At 40.6% G+C, this 20,897-nt stretch overlaps 1 protein-coding gene across 6 annotated transcripts in view; it reads left to right on the forward strand.

The window, feature by feature from the left end:
• Positions 1–19,765, forward strand: part of RAI14 (retinoic acid induced 14) — a 155,090-nt gene extending 135,325 nt beyond the window's left edge. For 2 of the 6 annotated variants that reach the window (XM_030843665.3, XM_030843667.3), the window contains exons 8-18: positions 1,296–1,402; positions 2,356–2,534; positions 2,793–2,821; positions 4,042–4,128; positions 5,051–5,137; positions 7,550–7,607; positions 10,483–10,601; positions 11,263–12,798; positions 13,998–14,126; positions 17,021–17,086; positions 17,913–19,765. In XM_030843665.3, the coding sequence (XP_030699525.1) occupies positions 1,296–1,402; positions 2,356–2,534; positions 2,793–2,821; positions 4,042–4,128; positions 5,051–5,137; positions 7,550–7,607; positions 10,483–10,601; positions 11,263–12,798; positions 13,998–14,126; positions 17,021–17,086; positions 17,913–17,990 (2,475 nt within the window). In that variant the 3' untranslated portion in view covers positions 17,991–19,765. The remainder of the gene's footprint in view (positions 1–1,295; positions 1,403–2,355; positions 2,535–2,792; positions 2,822–4,041; positions 4,129–5,050; positions 5,138–7,549; positions 7,608–10,482; positions 10,602–11,262; positions 12,799–13,997; positions 14,127–17,020; positions 17,087–17,912) is intronic. The other 4 variants (XM_060295702.2, XM_030843668.3, XM_060295703.2 and 1 more) reach the window with 4 other exon arrangements.
• Positions 19,766–20,897: the final 1,132 nt, after the last annotated feature.

The following is a 20,897-nucleotide window of genomic DNA, read 5'->3' on the forward strand; positions in this document are numbered from 1 at the left end:
TAAATACGAATAAGGCTTAATTTCTTGATTTTTATAAATAAAAAATAAGTCTAAATAGAAGTTCTATTATTTTCTTTTTGCACCCCATATATTACCTTTGGTACCAGGGTTTTCCGATTTTAAAGACCACTTGTAGCCGATTTTGACCTTGCTGGGCTATTTTGAGAATAAACTGACATGCCTACGGCTCCTGATGATAGGGTTAAATTTCCTGCTGTAGCATGGGACTTGGCATGTGTAAGTTATACCTGATGGGGACATTGCGAAGTGAGCATTGAGAATCTGTAAATAAATTCACGCTCCCTGAATCTCGGTACTTTATAACCAGAAAGTATTATAACTTCACAGAGATAATTTTCTAGAAATTCTGAAGTTCGACTTTGAGTGGATACTTAATCCTTAAGCAGCAATTGTATTTTTAAATATCCCCACGTTAAAATAATTGGATATATTGTAACTTTTTTTTTCCTTTTCCTATTTGAATACGTCCACCTTAAAATTACTGTCGACCCCATTTGTGGGGTATGTTCAAGGCAAGAGCAGAATAAAAGCCTCTCTTTATGGTTTACATAATTTGAGTCAGACCCCACTTCAAATTAAGATTCTGGAAATTGTCACCTATAAATTCTAGTATTTTTTTTTCATTCGTTTCTTACTGTAATGTTGAGATTCTTAATCCATTTTACATAGTTTGTATGAGTTGGGATCTAATTCTTTTTTCTAAAGGAACTGCCAATTGTTATATTAAACAAATCATTCTTTCCATCAGTCCCTTTATCTAGTCATGTGTCAGTAATGAACAAATGAACTCTTAACATATGTTTCGATACCTAGTAAGATTATGAAAGGGTATGCTTTCTGAGAAGACTGGTGGCATGGCAGGATACTAGGATATGTGTAGTTCACTAGAAGAAACTGCTTAGAGCAGTGGGACCTACAAATGCCATATGGAAACAACCCTTCATTTCTCCAGAACCATGGAGAACCATTTCTCAATAAACATGGTATACTTGCCTCGAGCCTTTTCATACTTGGCGTTCCACTCTCTCTCACATCATAGTTGCAACAAGCAGCCCGAGAGACCGACTCCTGAGGAAAAGCCCACAGTCAGTGGGATTCCATAACAAGGGTAGTGTTAGGGTGTGACGTTGGCCTATTAGGGGGCAGACTACTTTGGTGGGTCAAATGTAAGACCAGCAGGACAAGTCAGGAATAAATGTAGAAGGAATAAGGACCTTTGCAGTTCCGGCATTTGTCATCTAAGTTATAAATCTTAATCTGAATTTGTCTCCTAGGATGGGAATATACCACTGCTTCTTGCAGTACAAAATGGCCACAGTGAGGTCTGTCGCTTTCTCCTGGATCATGGAGCAGATGTAAATTCCAGAGACAAAAATGGAAGGTACCACAGAATTAGAAAGCATGTTATTTCAGTGATATCCACATTCTGAGAAGCTTTCAAAATATCAGAGATGTATTTTGGATCGTTTGTTTTAAAGCAGTTTTAATTTCTTTCTTTTACTGATTTCTGCCTTTTTGGATAATTAAGAATCTGTTTTGGGTTTCCCTGGTGGCGCAGTGGTTGAGAATCTGCCTGCTAATGCAGGGGACAGGGGTTCAAGCCCTGGTCTGGGAGGATCCCACATGCCACAGAGCAACTAGGCCCGTGAGCCACAACTGCTGAGCCTGCGCGTCTGGAGCCTGTGCTCCGCAACAACAGAGGCCGCGATAGTGAGAGGCCCGTGCACCGCGATGAAGAGTGGCCCCCGCTTGCCACAACTAGAGAAAGCTCTCGCACAAAAACAAAGACCCAGCACAGCAAAAATAAATAAATAAATTAATAAACTAAAAAAAAAAAAAAAAGAAGAATCTGTTTTGACTTAAAAAATATTTTCCCCAGACCTCTGGGAGCATCATTGCTGACTGTGTCTGTGATGAGATTATTAAATGCTAAAATGAATAGGCCGTTTCCTTTGCCTTTTCATGCAAAATAAAAGTAAACATATTGGTTGTTTTTTAAAAACAGTCTTAATAATGTTATAGGTTGTTTAAAAAACTTGATTTGTAAAAAAGGCAAGATTTGTGCCAATCGTATTAAATTCCATCATATTTAGAAGATTATGTCTATGTTATTTGACCTAATATTTAATGTTCTGATTTAATCTGAAGTTTTATAAAACAGCAACCCAATTTTATTTTGATAGCATTCCACTTTGAATTTCCTAGAAAATTAAGTGTAGTACAGGTTTAACTGCACTTAGTCTTCTTTCCTCTGTTTTTAAGACAAATGAAATGATTTCCTAGCAACAAGTTTTCACATTTTGTGTACTAATTTTTTGTCTCCTCATTCTTTAGAACTGCTCTCATGCTGGCTTGTGAGATTGGCAGCTCTAACATTGTGGAAGCCTTAATTAAAAAGGGGGCAGACCTAAACCTTGTAGATTCTCTTGGACACAATGCCTTACATTATTCCAAACTCTCAGAAAATGCAGGAATTCAAAGCCTTCTATTATCAAAAATCTCTCAGGATGCTGGTATGTGAAAGAAAATAGCCAGTGTTGTTTTAAATTTATCCACTCCATTTTCCCCAAAGGTTAAAGGAATTTGTGCAATATATTTTATTATTCTTTTAAATATATTTCTGGAGAAAAATAGTGTTGAATATTGTGTATGTTGTGTGTATGGGTATGTGTGTGTGTGTGGGTGTGTGTTTATATACCCCGCCACCCAAAGTGGATATGAGTAATTATGGTTCTTATAGGTTTTTTTTTTCCCTCACTTTTCTTCTATAGATTTAAAGACACCAACAAAACCAAAGCAGGTATTTATCTTTGGGGATGGAGAGTCTTTTTCATCATTGCCTGTGGGAGTTTGAACATGTTCTAATTAAACCACTCTGTGGTCCATTAGGAAAGTGATAAAGACTATGCTGAAACTACTTAAGGAGTAAAATATCTTTGGAATAAATGATTCATTGTAAGGTGGTAAATATTTTCTTAATGATTTACCCTATTTCCAAAGCATGTAACTTTAAACTTGCTACTTATATATTCATCTTTTTCTGAAATATACTAATATTTCCTACTGGTGTGAAAAGGTTTGATGTGATTTTAACTCTGAGAACAACAGTATTTTAACTACTTGTAATATCACAGGAATTACAGAACTCTGTCCATAGCCATGTTAGTTAATGAAAGTAAGAGATTTAGCATTTTCTTTTATTTTAATTAGAGTTTTTCTAAAATGTCATTCATTTTACACAGATAGAAATTGAGAAGTTTACCCTGTTACTTTGGAGTTTTTCCTAAAAACATAGTCACCTCTGTTTATTAATGAGATATATATTTGGCTGTTTTATTTATTTATACATCAAGGTTCTTGAAAAAATTATCATAATCAGCAAATACTTGATAATGAATTTATTTTGTACCAATTGTGTTATATTTATCCATAACCTTCAGAGCTGAGGTTCTCCCTTTTTTCCCATATTTATGGTCATTCCTTGGTATCTGCAGGGAATAACAAAATCTGCAGAAGCTCAATTCCCTTATATAAAATAGTGTGATACAGTTGGCTCTCTGTATCTGGAATTCTGGGATATGCAGATGGTTGAATCTGGATGTGAAAACTGTGGATATGGAGGGTCAACTGTATACTCTTTAAGAAAAGGACTGGAAGTAATGAAAAGGTCGGGGAAATACCACTGCTTTGCATTAAGATGGAAGCTATACTATGAATGTATTCTGGGTTCTAAGTTGTGGTAAACAACCCCTTATTCTCTACTTTCCCAGTTCTCCATACCAACTTAATCTGGTTTTGTCTTGTGTTTTTTATTTTCTTGCTTTAAAGCATGGGCTGCTAGAAGAAAACTTGGAGCATGCATATTACTTATTTTTATGTTGGTAGCAGATTTCAGATCTTGATAAAGTAAGAAATGCATGAACTGTTGAGGTTTTTCTCATTTGTTTGATGAAGCTATTTACTCAGACTTTACTAACCTAACTAACCCACCTCCATTCTTTGGACTGTGACAACTTTCAGCATGATCAAGTCTCTAAAATAAGCTCAGAGAGAAGTGGAACTCCAAAAAAACGCAAAGCTCCACCACCTCCTATCAGTCCTACCCAGGTAAAAATAAAAGAAAACCAACAATGAACAAACATATAACAACAAAGCCATAATTTTGTCATTTTGTGTTTAGGCCAAAAAGAACTGTTTTAAAATTGACCCTTAAATGCACATTTGAAATTTTCTGTAGTGGTTTTAAATTACAAGTAGTGGTATGAAGAATTTTGATTATTAGTATGGAAATAATGTTGATTCTTATTTCAAAACTGAAGAATTGAACCATATCTTTTTTAAAAACCTCAAAATTCTTAAAATCCATGACAGGAACTTTTTCCTCGAGATAATGAGCTCAGTGTACTTTCAGAGCTCGTATTAACAGCTCTAGTAAAGTGGGGGAGAATGTGTAGCTGGTGAGGCGCTAGTTGAAAATGAATTTTAGTTGGTTTATTACACGTTGTTACAATACATTTGCCTTTCCTGTTACACTTAAGGTTGACTAATATTAAAAAACAGCTTTCATTTCTGAGCTTATGGTGATTACTGAACAGAGGAAGAAGCTTGAATATCTATGAAATGGTAAATAAAAACAGGCCAGGGTTTGTTATTAAAAGAATCATAGGCCATAAAAAGAATAATCCATATCAAATATTTGAGCAGAATATCTCATCCAGTAAGTAATGTTAAATATGTTAGCATATTCATTAACAATATTCTTAATCTGCAATAGAAGTTTTATAAATTTTTAACGTTAATTCTAGTGAATATAGGAGTGAAGTTCCGTAGTTAATTCTACTGGGCAAACTTTCAAAAAGTATTTGAGGTAGCTGAATTACACTGAAAATATGTTACCCTTGAATTAATTGAAACTAAGGATAATTATTGTTAGATTTTATTTGCATTGGTTAAATAGGCTAATTCTTTGGCACTGTAGAAGACTTTGAAAAAGGACTCTTTATTGATGGTTTTCACTTTGTTTCTTTAGTTGAGTGATGTGTCTTCCCCAAGATCAATAACTTCTACACCACTTTCAGGAAAGGAATCAGTATTTTTTGCTGAACCACCCTTCAAGGTATTTCCTTTCTGTGTCCAACTTATTATTGAATTTTAAGATACATAATAGATTTAATTTAAGTTACACAACACTGGGCGAAACAGAATATATTTCTCAGTCATTGGTTCAAACCTTTTCATCATAAAGCACCCTTTGATTATTTTTCCTAGCATGGGCTCCATACAAAAAGAGTAGCATGAATCAATTATATTTGTTAGCTAATATTTAATTTTCTTCATTAAAAAAGGACAAAGATAAGACTTTAAGATCACCAGTCATCTTACCAAATTGAGTTGCTATAATACTAATCAAAAAGAAAGAAATGGTTATTCTCTGATGTCTTACTAAGAAGTAATTATATATTATTTTTAATTTATTTTTTTAATTGTATATTTTTAATTAAACTTTTTACTGACTATAAAAGTAATATGTATTTATTTTAGAATTTTAGAAAATCCATTAGGTCTTATTCTACCTGATTCTCTAGACTTGTGGTTGGAAAGTATTTTAAGGAACGGGAGGGTATTTCAATTTAATATCTGCTTACCTAACAATCACTAGGAAATTGTACTTGGAAAGAAAGTAAAATCTATAATTGTTAAAATGAAATTTCAATGGCATAATTGTTTATTCTTTTCTCCCTTCTAAGAATTACTAAAAATGAATTTTCTTTTAACTTGGATGCACATTGATGTGGAAAAGATTCTGTCAACCTATCACTTCCCTTGCTTTAACTAGATTTTATTAAAATACAAGGCAAGGAAAGCAAGTTATGCTCTTATAATTACCACCCTAGTATCTTCTAATATGATGGTGGCTCAAAGGAGGCAATGCGTTCCAAAGAATAATATCACAAATTATGTTTTTCAGAAATAGTGTAAAAAGACTTTTATTTCTTTCAAAAAAATCACAAAGAGATAAAAAGGACACAATTTAGAATAGCTAAAGTTTAAAAAGATTAAAAATACAAATTGTTGGTGATGACGTGGAAGAGTTAGAACTCTCATACTCTGTTGGTTGGATGTCAAATGGTACAACTACTTTGGAAAACCATTTGACAGCTTCTTGAAAAGTTCAACATACCTAACATATGATCTAGCCATTCACTCATAGACGTTAACCCAAGAGAAATGAAAATATATGTCTCAAAAAATCATATACACAAATGTTTATAGCATCTTCATTCAAATATCCCCAAACTAGAAAAGATCCAAATGTCCTCCAACAAATGAATGGATAAAGATACTGAGATACATACATATAATGAAATATTACTCAGCCATAAAAGAGAATGAGGTGCTGGCCAAGCAGCATGATGGATGCATCTGAAAACCATCATGCTGAATGAAAGAAGCCAGGCTCAAAGAAATTCATCCCCTCTGACATTCCATTTATAGGAATTCTAGAAAATGCAAAAAAGGAGAGTAGTGGTTGCCTGGGAATGGCAGGGATTGGCTGTGATGAGGAAACTTTTAGAGGTAATGGGAATATTCTGAATCTTGATTATAGTGGTGGTTCCTTGGGTGTGTATCTGTCAAAACTCCTCAGATTGTAAGCTTCCAATGGATGTAGTTTACTGTACCTTAATAGAGTTGAAAAATAAGCATTTATTTTTTTAAGTGAAAATACAGCTTTTTTTATGATAAGCACTTGCCAAAAATGAGCCACTTCATTTTTAGCATTTGAGCCTTTCAAAAGTCTCTTTGCTGAACAGTTCTCTCTTTTATCATGGTCTGCGGCTCATCTAGATAAAACATGGCAATTTCTGGCAAGTGACTGTATTTTGTTTTGGAATGAGAACCTGGCTTTGAAGGTAAAGAATTTTTCCAATATGTTAATGGACAGAGATATTCAGGGATACAGGTTTAGAGGAAATCTTGATGGGATCGTCAATCCACAGCCATAAGAATTTTTATTCCCTTATAAAACTACCTTTATTTCCTGTGACAGGTCTCCTTTACTATCATTTCCCTTAAAAATAATTAATAATAATATATTAATAGTTAATTTATGAAATGATAAAGCTGAAAAGTGCTTCTAATGTATTTTAATGTATTACCCAGTTAAGTGAAACTTCTATTTGACTCTGTTACGAAAGTAGTATTCACCATCTCAAGCTTTAAGCACGTAGCCCACTAAATTAGCTATTATTTAATGTTATTATAATCTTCAAAGATATTTGTAATATACTTACTGAAATTTCTGAAAAATATTTTGAGACTATACCCTCTGGAACCTCTAAGTAAAAATTGCACCTCAGGAGATAACTGTCACTTTTATTGTATTTTAAAATATCTTCTTTCCTGGAGATTATCTGTTTTTCTAGTAGGATAGCACCAACTTGTATAAACTCAAGGAGGAAAATTTGCTTGATTCTTTTGTAGAGTGTTCCATTCAGGAATATTCTTTTAAGTCATTTTTGTGTTCCAGCAGGCTGAGATCAGTTCTATACGGGAAAACAAAGACAGACTAAGTGACAGTACTACGGGTAAGATGAAGGGGCATTTTTGTTCCCTTGACCGATCTCTATTTCATGTTCCTCTAAGAGAGCAAAGGCCAAGCAGGGGTACCCTGTCTGGGGAAGTTGGAGAACCCAGGGTGCCACCCTAAGGCTGCCAACGGTGCACAGCCCGGTGTTCTCTACTTCAGGGGGCTTTCACCTAGATTAAGGAGTCCCTGAGCTTGGGTGTGAAATATATCTCTGTTTTCATCCGTTCCTAATTTAGCATTAGCACTTCCTTCAATTATGAAGATAGGCAATAAGCCCCAGTGGTATTAGCAGATCACTGATTCTGACACCAAGAAAATTCACAGATAATATCATATCCCCTCGCTGTTATTACAGATACCTTGAAAGATCATTTACAGTATCTCTGCTAGAAATTATGGCCGTTATTAGACCTGCTTCCAGATCTTGTTGTTTGGTGTGTTACAAAGGTCGCCAATTACTGTAACCTGTACATTCTATTTTTTTTAAACATCTTTATTGGAGCATAATTGCTTTACAATGGTGTGTTAGTTTCTGCTGTATAACAAAGTGAATCAGCTATACAGATACATATATCCCCATATCCCCTCCCTCTTGCGTCTCCCTCCCACCCTCCCTATCCCACCCCTCTAGGTGGTCACAGAGCACGGAGCTGATCTCCCTGTGCTATGTGGCTGCTTCCCACTAGCTATCTACTTTACATTTGGTAGTGTGTATATGTCAGTGCCACTCTCTCTCTCCATCCCAGCTTATTTTATGCATCTTAAAACATCGTTTTGAGATGAGGTCCATAGGCTGTACGCTGCCAGCTAGCGGCCCTCCTCACAACTGGGCAGCAGGTTATTTCTTGAAGGGAGAGCCAACTGAGCACCTCCACGGCCGCCACAATCTAACTTTTCTACTTCTGACTTTTAAAAGACACATACAAAGAGTGTTAATGAAATCACACACTATCATATTGTCCTCACCAAGACACGGTTTAATTCATTGTATCGAGTCCATCCTGTTGCTTTATCCTCTAAGAATGTAGGACGGTATATGCAGAATCAATTTGAAATGTAGAGCAGATTACTTCAAAGGCCCCTTTTTGCTCCAGCATTCAGTTTCTTAGTCTGCTATGTATTTCACATGTGTTTGGAGCCCTTAACTTACAGAACTGAGAAATATTAAGAAATATTCCTGGCAGAGAACAATGTTAATATAACTGAACAGTTGTTACACTGTATACTTTAAAAGCCATCCATCATGGCTTAGAAGTAATTTTTGTTGCTTAGAATTACCCTCATGCTCCCTCCCAACCCCCTGGTTCATTCCAAGCTGACCAGACTCTTTGTCAAGAATACTCATAAAGCTGTGGTTTAGACACCAGACATGATTAGTAAGCATTTCTATGAAGAAATGTCATTTTGTATCCTTCCAAATTAAGATTAAAGTTTTCGGGCTTCCCTGGTGGCGCAGTGGTTGAGAGTCCCCCTGCCGATGCAGGGGACACGGGTTCGTGCCCCGGTCCGGGAAGATCCCGCATGCCGCGGAGCGGCTGGGCCCATGAGCCATGGCCGCTGAGCCTGTGCGTCCGGAGCCTGTGCTCCGCAACGGGAGAGGTCACAACATTGACAGGCCCGCGTACCACAAAAAAAAAAAAAAAAGATTAACATTTTCATCCTTGCATTAAATGGCTTGAGAAAATTTTTAAGTAACAGTAGAAATTTGGATCAGTGCTATTCAGAGTGTGGTCTCTAAACTGTTGCCAATCTAAAATAACTAAGGAGTTTAGAGCAGAAAGTCATCCAGCCAAGCACACTGTTTTGCCCACCTGACAATTTTGTTTCCATAGGAAGACTTTCTGGATGAAGGAAGCAGTACATTGAGTGACATTCTGGAGGACGTTTCTTGTCTTGTCTCAATGAGAACTTTGAGTAGCACAGCTTTAAAGGTTATTTCAGCACGATAATCAGTAGAATCTCAAATAGTTCTGGTTTACCAACAGTGTTTACTGTGGGATTCAGAGAAGGCTGTTTCATGGTGGGTGGTCAGAGAATGTTTTAAGGAAGAGGCAGAGTTTGCCATGAGTCTTGAAGGATGCCTAAGAGTTATCTAGCCAAAGAGATGCTACGAGGGCAGTCGTACGGATGAGGAATTAAAGAAGCAGCCTTGTGTTGAGAATATAGAGGATGTGATGGAAGCGCTGAATCTGATGAAAATGGGATACTAGAGAAAAACATCAGGAGTTATAAACCTGAAAAAAAGTAGATTGGAGCCAGATCCTATTGGCCTTAATCCAGATGAAGGAATTTGGAGGTTATTTTTAGAGGGAGAGCAATTAAAGCACTTGAACCAAAGGAATGACCCTATCCAAGTATGTTTTAGGAAGATTAGTCTGACAGTGTTGTTGGTACAGGCTACATTTTCACTAGAGGAGAGAGAGAGAGATTTGTTAGGAAGCCATTTGTAGAGTTACCAAGTATGGTGATGAAGTTTGAACTAGAGTGATGGATGTGGGAATAAGAAGTGAACCAGATTCCAGAGATCTATCTGAAAGGATTCACAGAATGGGATGTATTAGGCATGGGAGGAACAAAAAACAACCAAGGTGTGGCACTTGATTAAGTGAAGGGAAAATGTGTGACCGAATCCATCAGTTTTCAGATGTGCTTATTTGTATCCAGGCACCTAGTATATGTGTTAGGGGAACGCCAGTAAGGAAACCCCAGTACCTGAGAATTGCTATTCATCTATCCAGCTGCAGGGGGCTTTCAGTCATAGTCTGGACCAGGAAGAAGAACTGGATTGGGTAGAAAGTGAGTTTGTAAGAGGTCAGAGAAATAACAGTTTAATTTTTAAAATATTATTTTAAATTGCCTGTCTCTTTTCCAAGGCGCTGATAGCTTATTGGATATAAGTTCTGAAGCTGACCAACAAGATCTTCTGGTCCTACTGCAGGCAAAAGTTGCTTCTCTTACCTTACACAATAAGGAATTACAAGATAAATTACAGGTAGGTAAATAGATTGCCAACACAGTCTGTTCTGTAGGGTTCAAGCTATTGGGTTTTTCAGGGTTAGTCAGGTGATATTTTGTTTTAGACATTGACCTTAGTTTCTTCTTTTTAAAATTCGCCTTAAGCATTTTATAGTTTCAAATTATTTGTTTCTTGAGAGAGTTTATTCATTAACTATTTTTGCAAATTGGTAAATTATATATGATTATATACATAGTATGATATATATGACAATATATATACATATATGTGCACACACATATATATGATTAGTCAGTTATTCACTTAGTAAAGTTGATCACTTAGCAGATTTAAGAACTTGATAAGAAGTAGCTGTACTGACCCCATTGTCCCTCTTGGCAACTACAATAATATGAGAAACAAAGGAAAAATTTGAGTCAGAGGCTCTTCAGCCAAAACAAATCTCACATTTTTAAAGTGGCACACATAATCTGTCCTGAGAGAGCACAGAAGAAGCTTAGAGTCATTAGTCCGACTCCCGCGTCCCGGACCGTATTTTTTCACAGGGCAAGAGGACGCGTGCAGAGCCATCCTGCTGCTCTCCCACGTGTAAGGTTTGGAATCACTCTCTCATTGCCGTTGCTTGCTCATCTAACCCCACCTTTGGTGCTATTTCATTCTTGCCTTTTCTTTCCAGGCCAAAACACCCAGGGAGGCAGAAGCAGACCTGAGCTTTGACTTTTACCATTCTGCTGAAACTGACTTGGCCCCATCCCTGGGCAAACCTAGTGAAACCCCTCCTCCAGACTCCAGACCATCTCCATCTGTCTTAACACATTCCTTGAGTAAATCCACTATCGACAGCGATGTCAGAATCCAGCAACTACAGGAGATTCTACACGACTTGCAGAAGAAATTGGAGAGCTCTGAAGCAGAGAGGAGAGAGCTGCAGGCCGAGCTCCAGGCCAGAAGGACAGAGTCGGTGTGCTTAAACAACTCGGAGATTTCAGAGAACGGCTCCGACCTCAGCCAGAAGCTTAAGGAAACTCAGAGCAAGTACGAGGAAGCTATGAAAGAAGTCCTGAGTGTGCAGAAGCAGATGAAACTAGGCCTGGTCTCACCGGAAGGCGCGGATACTGACTCAGGCCTCCGTGAGCTGAGGATCACAGAGGAGGAAATAGACGTGCTAAAGCGGGATCTCCAGAAAGCACTGGAAGAAAGTGAACGAAATAAAGAGAGAGTGAGAGAGATGGAGGAAAAGCTTGTAGAGAGGGAGACAGGGGTGGTTATGAAGCTACCTGGGGAAGAGTACGAGGAAATGAAAAGCTCGTATTGCTCGGTGATTGAGAATATGAACAAGGAGAAGGCGTTTTTGTTTGAGAAATACCAAGAGGCCCAAGAAGAAATCATGAAATTAAAAGATACACTGAAAAATCAGATGACCCAGGAGGCGGGCGATGAAGCTGGGGACATGAAAGAGGCCATGAACAGGATGATAGATGAACTCAACAAGCAGGTGAGTGAGCTGTCCCAGCTGTACAAAGAGGCCCAGGCCGAGCTGGAGGATTACAGGAAGAGGAAATCTCTAGAAGACGTCACAGCTGAATATATCCATAAGGCAGAGCACGAGAAGCTGATGCAGGTGACCAGCGTATCCAGAGCGAAGGCTGAAGAGGCCCTGTGTGAAATGAAGTCGCAGTATTCCCAAGTGCTGAGTGAGCTGACCCAGCTCAAACAGCTGGTAGATGCGCAGAAAGAGAACTCTGTCTCCATGACGGAGCATCTGCAAGTGATAACCACGCTGCGGACCACTGCCAGAGAGATGGAGGAGAAGATAGGCAGTCTTAAAGAGCACCTTGCAAGCAAGGAAGGCGAGGTGGCAAAGCTGGAGAAACAACTCCTAGAGGAGAAGGCGGCCGTGACCGACGCGATGGTGCCCAGGTCTGCCTATGAGAAGCTCCAGTCGTCTTTGGAAAGCGAAGTGAGTGTGTTGGCCTCAAAATTAAAGGATTCCGTGAAAGAGAAAGAGAAGGCCCATTCAGAGGTTGCCCAGATTAGAAGCGAGGTCTCACAAATGAAAAGGGAAAGGGAAAACATTCAGACTCTCTTGAAATCCAAAGAGCAAGAAGTAAATGAACTTCTGCAAAAATGCCAGGACGCTCAGGAAGAGCTTGCAGAAATGAAGAGAGATTCTGAAAGCTCTTCAAAACTGGAAGAGGATAAAGACAAGAAGGTTGGTGAGACTGTACTGCTGTTGAATTTCGAGCTAGTACACGCTAGGACTTTCAGCCTTCACTTACTGTAGTTAACATTTTTACCATTTGTAAGCGCTGACCTATTGTGAATGGTCAGCGGCTCCACACATGACTCCCTCTGTCCCCAAAGCCACGTTAAAGATAGTAGGGTGGATATTTATTTAAAAAAAAAAAAACTCATCTTCTACTGCTTCCCTCATACCAAAGCATTTTCACATGTGTGGGACATGTTTTCCCTTTAAAAATTGTTTTACAGAAGCCCTGCCAGGTGTCAGGGATCAGAAGTGAACCCACCAACTGAGAAGCATTTGTGACCCATCTTGAACTTCTACTCTGTTGGAATCCAGACAGATTCCTCTGTCATATGAAAACCCAATTACTCCCAGACTTGATATTGCTTCCCTAAACCCCACGAGCTTTCCTCTGAGTCAGTATAAAAACCCTCCCCGGGCCCCATTTTCAAAGGTGTACAGGATAATAAGGCGGGAAGTGTGAGGGGCAGGCGATGTGAGATGGGCTGGGCGGGGAGGAAGGAGGAAAGTAAAGGGAAAAGCGGATGATGCTTCCGTGCCTGGATCTGCTCTGCATTCCCGGTCTCCTGGGTCAGATGTTCTGAATGGCATTCATGAGAGCATTTTTTATCTTTTATTCCTTCATTATAATGAATGTTTCAAAAAGAGCTCCTGAAGCCAAGAGACGGGGTGGAGGTGGGCGACTGTCTTCACTCCGAGGCAAGATGCCCGAGATACCAGGGTTTCTAAAACTTATTCCTGACTGCCCACGTCAGCAATATGGAGCAAGACCTAGCTGTCTTCGAATAAGGAATACCTGAAATCCTGTTTCTGATTTATTTTTTCAACCGTCCCCCTTTTAAGGGTGAACGAAGGAAATCCATGTCACAGCTTTTGTTACCTTTTCAGGCCCCAAAACACAGTCTCTCATTCGGGGGGCTCTTGTCTGCATGGAATGGCCTTAGAGGGCTTTGTTTGGTTTGCCTGATTTTATCTGTTTTTATCTGATTTTATGTTTCATTTTATGGCTTTTCTTTTAAAAATAACAGAGGGGTTGCTGCAGTCCCAGAGGCCAGGAGAGGCTGTGTCACAGGTTGAGAGATAGGTGGAGTCTTGCTTCTGCTGTCACGTTCTTGCCTACTGACAGAGCTTTCCTTTCTCGCCAGATAAACGAGATGTCGAAGGAAGTCGCCAAGTTGAAGGAGGCCCTCAACAGCCTCTCGCAGCTCTCCTACGCCACGAGCTCGTCCAAGAGGCAGAGCCAGCAGCTGGAGGCGCTGCAGCAGCAGCTGGCTGTGAGTGGACGTGTTTCTGCGGCCTGGCTGGGGGTGTGGGGAGACAGACGGCACACCAGGGGGAGCGGGGAGCCAGCGGGCAGACGCCCAGCCTGAAGGCGTGTTGCGCCTCAGTGAGCAGCTGACTACAGACTTCTGTGATGAAGGCCAGAGAGGGAGCGGATGGATTTCTCAGTCATCGCCTGCAGTGCGATGGGTAACACGTATCAGTGAGAAGGAAGGGAGGAGTCCACCGGACAGTGGGAGGAGGCCTCTTGTTCGCTCTTCCACTCGCTTTTTACCCTTTCTCCATTTTTCTGCCATGGTCGTCACTGTCTCTGGCAGCGGCGAGAGCTGTTTCTTATTAGGGGCCAGGATCTCTGGTAGTTGTATGTCTACATGTCTGAAGCTGCTTCTTGGCCTCTCTCCTGATTTCACCCAGGAAAGCCCTTTCATGTCTGTATTCGTTTCCGATGGCTATTGTAATACAGCGACACAAACTTGGTTTAAAACAACACGAACTTATTACTACAGTTCTCGAGATCCATACGTCCGAAGAAACCAGTTTCACAAAAGTCAAGCCAAGGTGCCAGCAGGGCTGGTTCCTTCTCGAGGCTTTAGGGGAGAATCCATTTCCTTGCCTCTTCCGGCTTCTAGAGTTTGCCTGAATTCTTTGGCTCGTGGCCCCTTTCTCCATCCCCAACGCATATCACTCCAGCCTCTGATTCCGTCCTCCCATCTCCTCCTTCCACCTTTGACCTTCTTGCCTCCCTCTTATAGGACCCTGGTGGTTACGTTTTAGATCCACCCAGATAATCAGGATAATCTTCCTTTCTATCTCAAGATCCTTAATCTGCAAGTCCCTTTGGCCTTATAGGTCACACTCCCAGGTTCTACGGATTAGGATGTGGGCATCTTTGGAGGGCTATTAGTCAGTCTATCACAATGTCTGTAAAGTTTTAGTCCTTGAGGGTATGTTACATTTTGCACGTGAAGGTTAGTCTATCCTGGACTGTCTCTAGCTTCCATTTACAAACAGGACCTGGATTTTGTGATTTCTTCAGTACAGACTCAATACTGGTGAATGCAGGTTTCTACAGTCCTTACTCCGGCTGGCCACAAAGTACAAAACCAGCTTTTCTTGTGTCGCCAGCTCTACTAGAGCAGTGGAGGAGTAGTCAGGGAAGGAGAAGTTGCTCTTGACTGTGTTTTGCAGGTCATTTTTCTGATCAAGTGATTATCACAGACTTGTAGATAAAGTACTAATGATTTATACAGTCATTCTTAGTTATTCAATATGCATTTAATGAGCTTTTATGTATCAGTAATATACAAGGTGCTGATGATATAAAAATGAATAAGACACAGTCCCTGCCTTCAGTGTAGTAAGCGTCCATTGATAGGTGCCCAACGTGCTGTGGGCATAGAGAGGCAATGTGCTCACCCAATCTGGGTGAGTCTCTGAAGGCTTCCTGCAGGAGGCGATGGTTGTGCTGAATCTCAAAGAGACGAGTAGGAGGCAGCAGGGACTGGGATGTGGCATTTAGATGGCCCATGGTAGCCATGGCAACCACAGTTCCAGTGGAGGGGTGGAGTATGGATGGCCAAGGCTGGCTGCTGGAGAAGTGACTAAGGAGCTAGGCGTCTGCCGGGGCTGAAGAGTCACAGCAGGAGGCAGGGGAAGCCTAAAGCAGGTTTGCTGCAAAGATGGGAGATGGTGGTGAGGGAGTGGGATGCTTTCAACTGAGATCTCAGAGGTAATGACTGAAGCAGGGCTCTGACCATGAGAGCGGGTGGCTGGAAGGAGGGACAGGTCATGAAGCTGAGGTCGAGGGACTGAGAGGCCAGGGTGGTGGGTGGCTCATCCACGTGGATACTCAAGTCAGCCAAGTGATGACAGAAGCAGAACCGGAAAGGAAGACAGTGATCAGAAGACAAAGATGGAGTGGAGGCAACCAAGAGGTGGGAGGAAACTGCACAGAGAGGGCTACCAAGCGTACCTTCTACTGGCAGGAACTTCAAAGACTGAGGTTTCAAAGGGTTTCCTTGAATAGGAAGGACGCCTCACATCTGACACTGTTGGGGAGGAGGTGAAACTGGCTACTGATAGACTTCAGTAGATTTTTAAAGTGATCCATATGTGATAGTCTAAATTTCCATCATGACGTAGACAGAAAGGCCTCTTCTTAGACGAGTTAAGAGCTGAGTTGAGATCCTTGAAATAGTCACTAGGAGGAAATGGAATTATAGCTCAACAAGGAGAAATAAAATCATTAACAGCTGTGCTGAGGGACCATTTGAGGTTGGTGCCGTCACCCTGTTCACCTCCTTGGTATGCTGACAGCTAAATCATTGAATTCCCCAGGGATTATACACCACTTGGCTATATAGAAGGTGATCGATAACTCTCTTTAAAAGAATAATTTTTTAAATTAATAAATATTTGGTCATTGTATACGATAGAAAAGTTGGAAGATACAGAAAACTCTGGAGAAGCTACTATAAATTAAAACTGCCTATAATCCAACCACTCAGAGACAATAACTTTTTGCATTTGACAAAGTAGATAGTTCCTTGCACTGTTTACTTTGTGCGACTATATCTGTATTCTTTGCCTGAGTAGGTATATATATATTTAAACAAATTCGGGATTATCATATCTACTTTTTACATGAATTTTCTTCTAGGGTTGACATACCAAGATGTGAAACAGGTAGTTTTTTTCCCTAAGAATATTGACAAGCATTCCAAACTACACAATCCTCTGAGTCCACAGCAATTTTGAAAGCTTCCTATGCTGGTTGGTGGAAGGAATCACTAGGGTAGCATTTGGCCGCAGCTTTCTCCTAGTTTTTTTGTTTTTGTTTTTAAAGGTCTCCTAAGCTCTTGAACAATGTCAAATTGTCTCTTTCTAGGAGTGCAAGAAACAACACCAGGAAGTGATATCAGTTTACAGAATGCACCTTCTGTATGCTGTGCAGGTATGGTGTCTGGGGATCCTAAAGAGATACCACAGCAGGTCTTGCCCAAACGCCCATCATGAAACTAGTAGAGCAGATGAGAATTTGAGAAGACAGCTGTTCATTGGAAAGCTTTCTAGAACACCTTCTGCTTTGCTTTGGATTTTGTGTTGGGAGCCCCGTGCCCTGTTAACCAGGAGCTGCCAGCTTTGTTGGGAGCTTGAAGGAGGGTGTGGGGGCAGCTGCCCATCAGGAGGAGGGGTCTAGGTGTTATTTTCCGGGTTTGATGATATTCTCAGAGCTATCCGTACCGTCTCACTACTGCAACTGTTGGTGCTTTGGCTGGCTGGGCTCACATTCGCTACTGAGATGCCAGAAACCCTTTGCTGAGGAGTCTGGTAGGAGACCCAGCCCCCTCATCCTCCGGAGGAAAAAGAGCAGGGTCGTGTCTTTGACTCAGCTCCTCCTAGAAATGTGGGAATGGGTAGGGCCAACATTTCCTTGAAGATCGGGGCGGGTGGGAGGGCAGTGGGAAGCCAAGGGCTCATCCCAGCCAGCCATCTCACTCCCCAGGTGAGGCAGTGCCAGGATTTAGTTTCTGAGTGTTGTTTTCTTTTGTTTTGGTTTACACCTTTTTGATGTTATTTTTCTAACAAGTGCTTTAGCTTTTCAGTGTTCAGCCCCCCCTCTACCTCTGTTGTTTTCTGCATTTTGAAGTTCCTGTGGGGCAACAGCCTCTGCCTTTTATTCACCTCCTTCCTCGCTCCCCCATGGTCCTGCGTGATTTGTGTCCAAGTCATGATATCGTAGGTTATTCTAATGAGTGTCTTTTGTTGGAATTTCCTAGGGCCAGATGGATGAAGATGTCCAAAAAGTACTGAAGCAAATCCTCACCATGTGTAAGAACCAGTCCCAGAAGAAGTAAAGTGGATTCCTTGGCAGGACACTGGCCCCTTGTTGTCCACCTTATGTTAGATCCGGAGTTGCTGGCAACCACTGCCATTGTTCTCATTCGTGGTATCACTGTGACCCTTGTAATAGAGCTTCTTCCCTTTCCAGAGGCTTCTTTCTGAGGATGGGTCCCAGGAGAAGACTGTCCTCCTCAGAACCGCTTAGAAACTTCGAAGCAGCAGAGGCGAAAGATGCTGTCATCCCTTCTGATTCCAGAGCTGGGATCATCCACGCTGGTGGCAGGCATCCTCCTTGGTACCTGCCCAGCTGAGGGACTTCATCACTGAGTGACACATCGATGCTCCACGCAGCCGTGCTTCCGTTCCTACACTCAGGCTGTGCCGTTCAGCACAGCAGTGTTCTTTTTGCCTTTGGTTTCCTATCCCCCAAACATGACTTAATTTCTAACCAAATTAGTATGGCACTAGTTATGAGCTGCATGCTTTAGACCCTTTATCGTGATATCTTGTGGATTTAAAAATGCTAATTCCATCTTTTTCTTCCCCATCTGCCTTATATTTCTCACCACCCCGCTTATCAATCTTATAGTTTGATGAGCACTGTTAACTTAGATATGAAGTTTTAAAACAAAAGCAAATTGCCCTTAAAAGTTCTTTTTAAGTAAACCGCTGACATATTGCAAATTTTCTATGCAAACTTGCCTCCTGCTGTTTCTTATGCACGAAGCTCAGGAAATCCAAACATTTGTGTTCAACGAGGGATAGTAAATTGCGTGTTTACAGCCAAAAGAAATGCCTCATCATTTTTAACCTCAATTTTTTAAGTGTTTTTTTTCCTCTACAATATTTTTATTGGCTCTTAAAGATGTTTTCATATCTAAATCCCTAAGTAAGTGAAATTTACATTAGACTGTATCAGCAAAATATTTTTTAGGTAATCATGTTTAAGACTTTAAAAAGTATATAACTTTTTCCTCCGGGTTTTCAGCTATAGCAGGAGGTGGTTCTGTATTCCAAACTCAAAATGAGCCGCCACCAACACCCCTAGACTTCCTGCCATCGTGTTCTCAGAGCTGTAGCACGTCTCTGAATATAGTAAATCCTCTTACCCACTGAATATTTCTGAATGCCCCAACTCTACCAGCACCTGTAAATTATCTCTAGAAGGGCTGTTAGTACCAACGAGTTTTTCAACTTTGAAGCAAAAAATCCTGGTAAACATTATGGTGCCTAGCTGAGGTCTTGGGAGAAAACATTCCTGTTCACTTTACTTTCAGGTTAACTTGCTTGCAGCTTCCCTTACAGCCTTGATCTTATTGAGAGATGTAAACTGAATTACGGAAATCTCTAAAGTATAGAACTGAAAGCATAGGCCGGCTCCGACAGGGCCGCCTGGGCTCAGAGGCCACTTGGTAGCACTGTGTTGGATGAGGACCAACGACAGCGAAGCAACACCGGCTTTCGAGCCTGGTGTTACCTTTCTTAAGTTGTTTATAGTTCGGCAATTTCGAACACCCTCCAAAGAAAACTGTGAAAGGACTTTCTGTCACAGCACTTAAGAAAACACAAAACCAGCCCCCTCCCAGCTCCACACAGAAATGCTGCAGAGTGTAAAACTTGAGACATTTTGTAGGAAGCCTGACAAAGTGTAGCCTTTTATCTTGTTTCAGGATGCATATTTATTACAAGTACTCTGGTTAAATATTGAAAAGTTACATGCTGTAGTTTAGCATTTTGCCTTTGTAATTTACAGAAAGTATTGCAGAAAATAAACTTTTGTTTCATTTTGCATCTCTGTTGTTGATTTGGGGCACCTTTGCAGGCATGCCTGTACCGCTTCTGAAGTTCAGCTAACTAGCATTTCGGGGCAAAGGTTTTTATACCGTGTTGTGTTCCACCGGTGGCCGTTGTCTGCAGTCTCTCACACAGTGTGTCATATCATTTCGTCCCCTAGCTCCTGGGGTCACCTTGAACTCTACCCCAAGCAACACCCACTTTTGGGCACTTGCATCACAGTTCTTTCATTTAAAATTGCCTCTCAGTTGATCTGTAGTCTTTTTTTTTTTTTAACTATTTAAAAGCTTCCATTAGATTTTTTTTTTCTCTTTTTTTCTTTGCTTTTTTGAAAAAGTAATACATACACGTGGTTTTTCTTACATTATCCTATCACATTACAAGGTTAATTCATTCCTGAAAAAAACTCCTGTAGGGTGAATTCTTCCAGGTTGAAAGCATAATTAAAACACCAGATGACAAATGAAATGGGTGCAATTATTTAAATAGCTAACATGGTCCTTCATAACACAGCATAACGAGGCCATCTCCCTTCATTAAGGCCATTTCCCTTGCTAACAATACGATTCTACTGCCTCGCTCTCAGCTCCTGTGGCCAAGGCATACCGTACATACTCAACTGAACCCTTCCTCAAGCCCCACCTCTGGGAAGAAAAAGGACAAAAGATATCAATGAAAATAATGCAAATAGTGTCTGAGGTTATTACTATTTTAAATTATCGAGTGTGCACCCTGAAAGGAGAACTCACCTCAAGGGAGGCCAACCATTCAACTCAGAAGATGATTTCTTTTTTTTTTTTTTTTTTTGCCACGCCTCCCAGCATGCGGGATCTTAATTCCCACACCAGGGATCGAACCTGCGTCCCCTGCAGTGGAAGTGTGGAGTCTTAACCACTGGGCCACCAGGGAAGTCCCAGAAGATGATTTCTTGGTGACACTCAAATGAGCACTTAACCTCGATAAATCCAAACCAGACTTCTTAAATGAAAAGAACTGCCTCATATGCCGAAGGCAGGGACTGAAAAGAAACTGTCATCCTGCAGCAGTGGTTATATATCACGGGATATAATTGTAGGATAAATGAGATAAACTGAAAATAAATCTCTCCTCCTGATTCTTAGTTTACC

This window comes from Globicephala melas, chromosome 3, assembly GCF_963455315.2.
Source record: "Globicephala melas chromosome 3, mGloMel1.2, whole genome shotgun sequence".
Lineage (NCBI taxonomy): Eukaryota > Metazoa > Chordata > Mammalia > Artiodactyla > Delphinidae > Globicephala > Globicephala melas.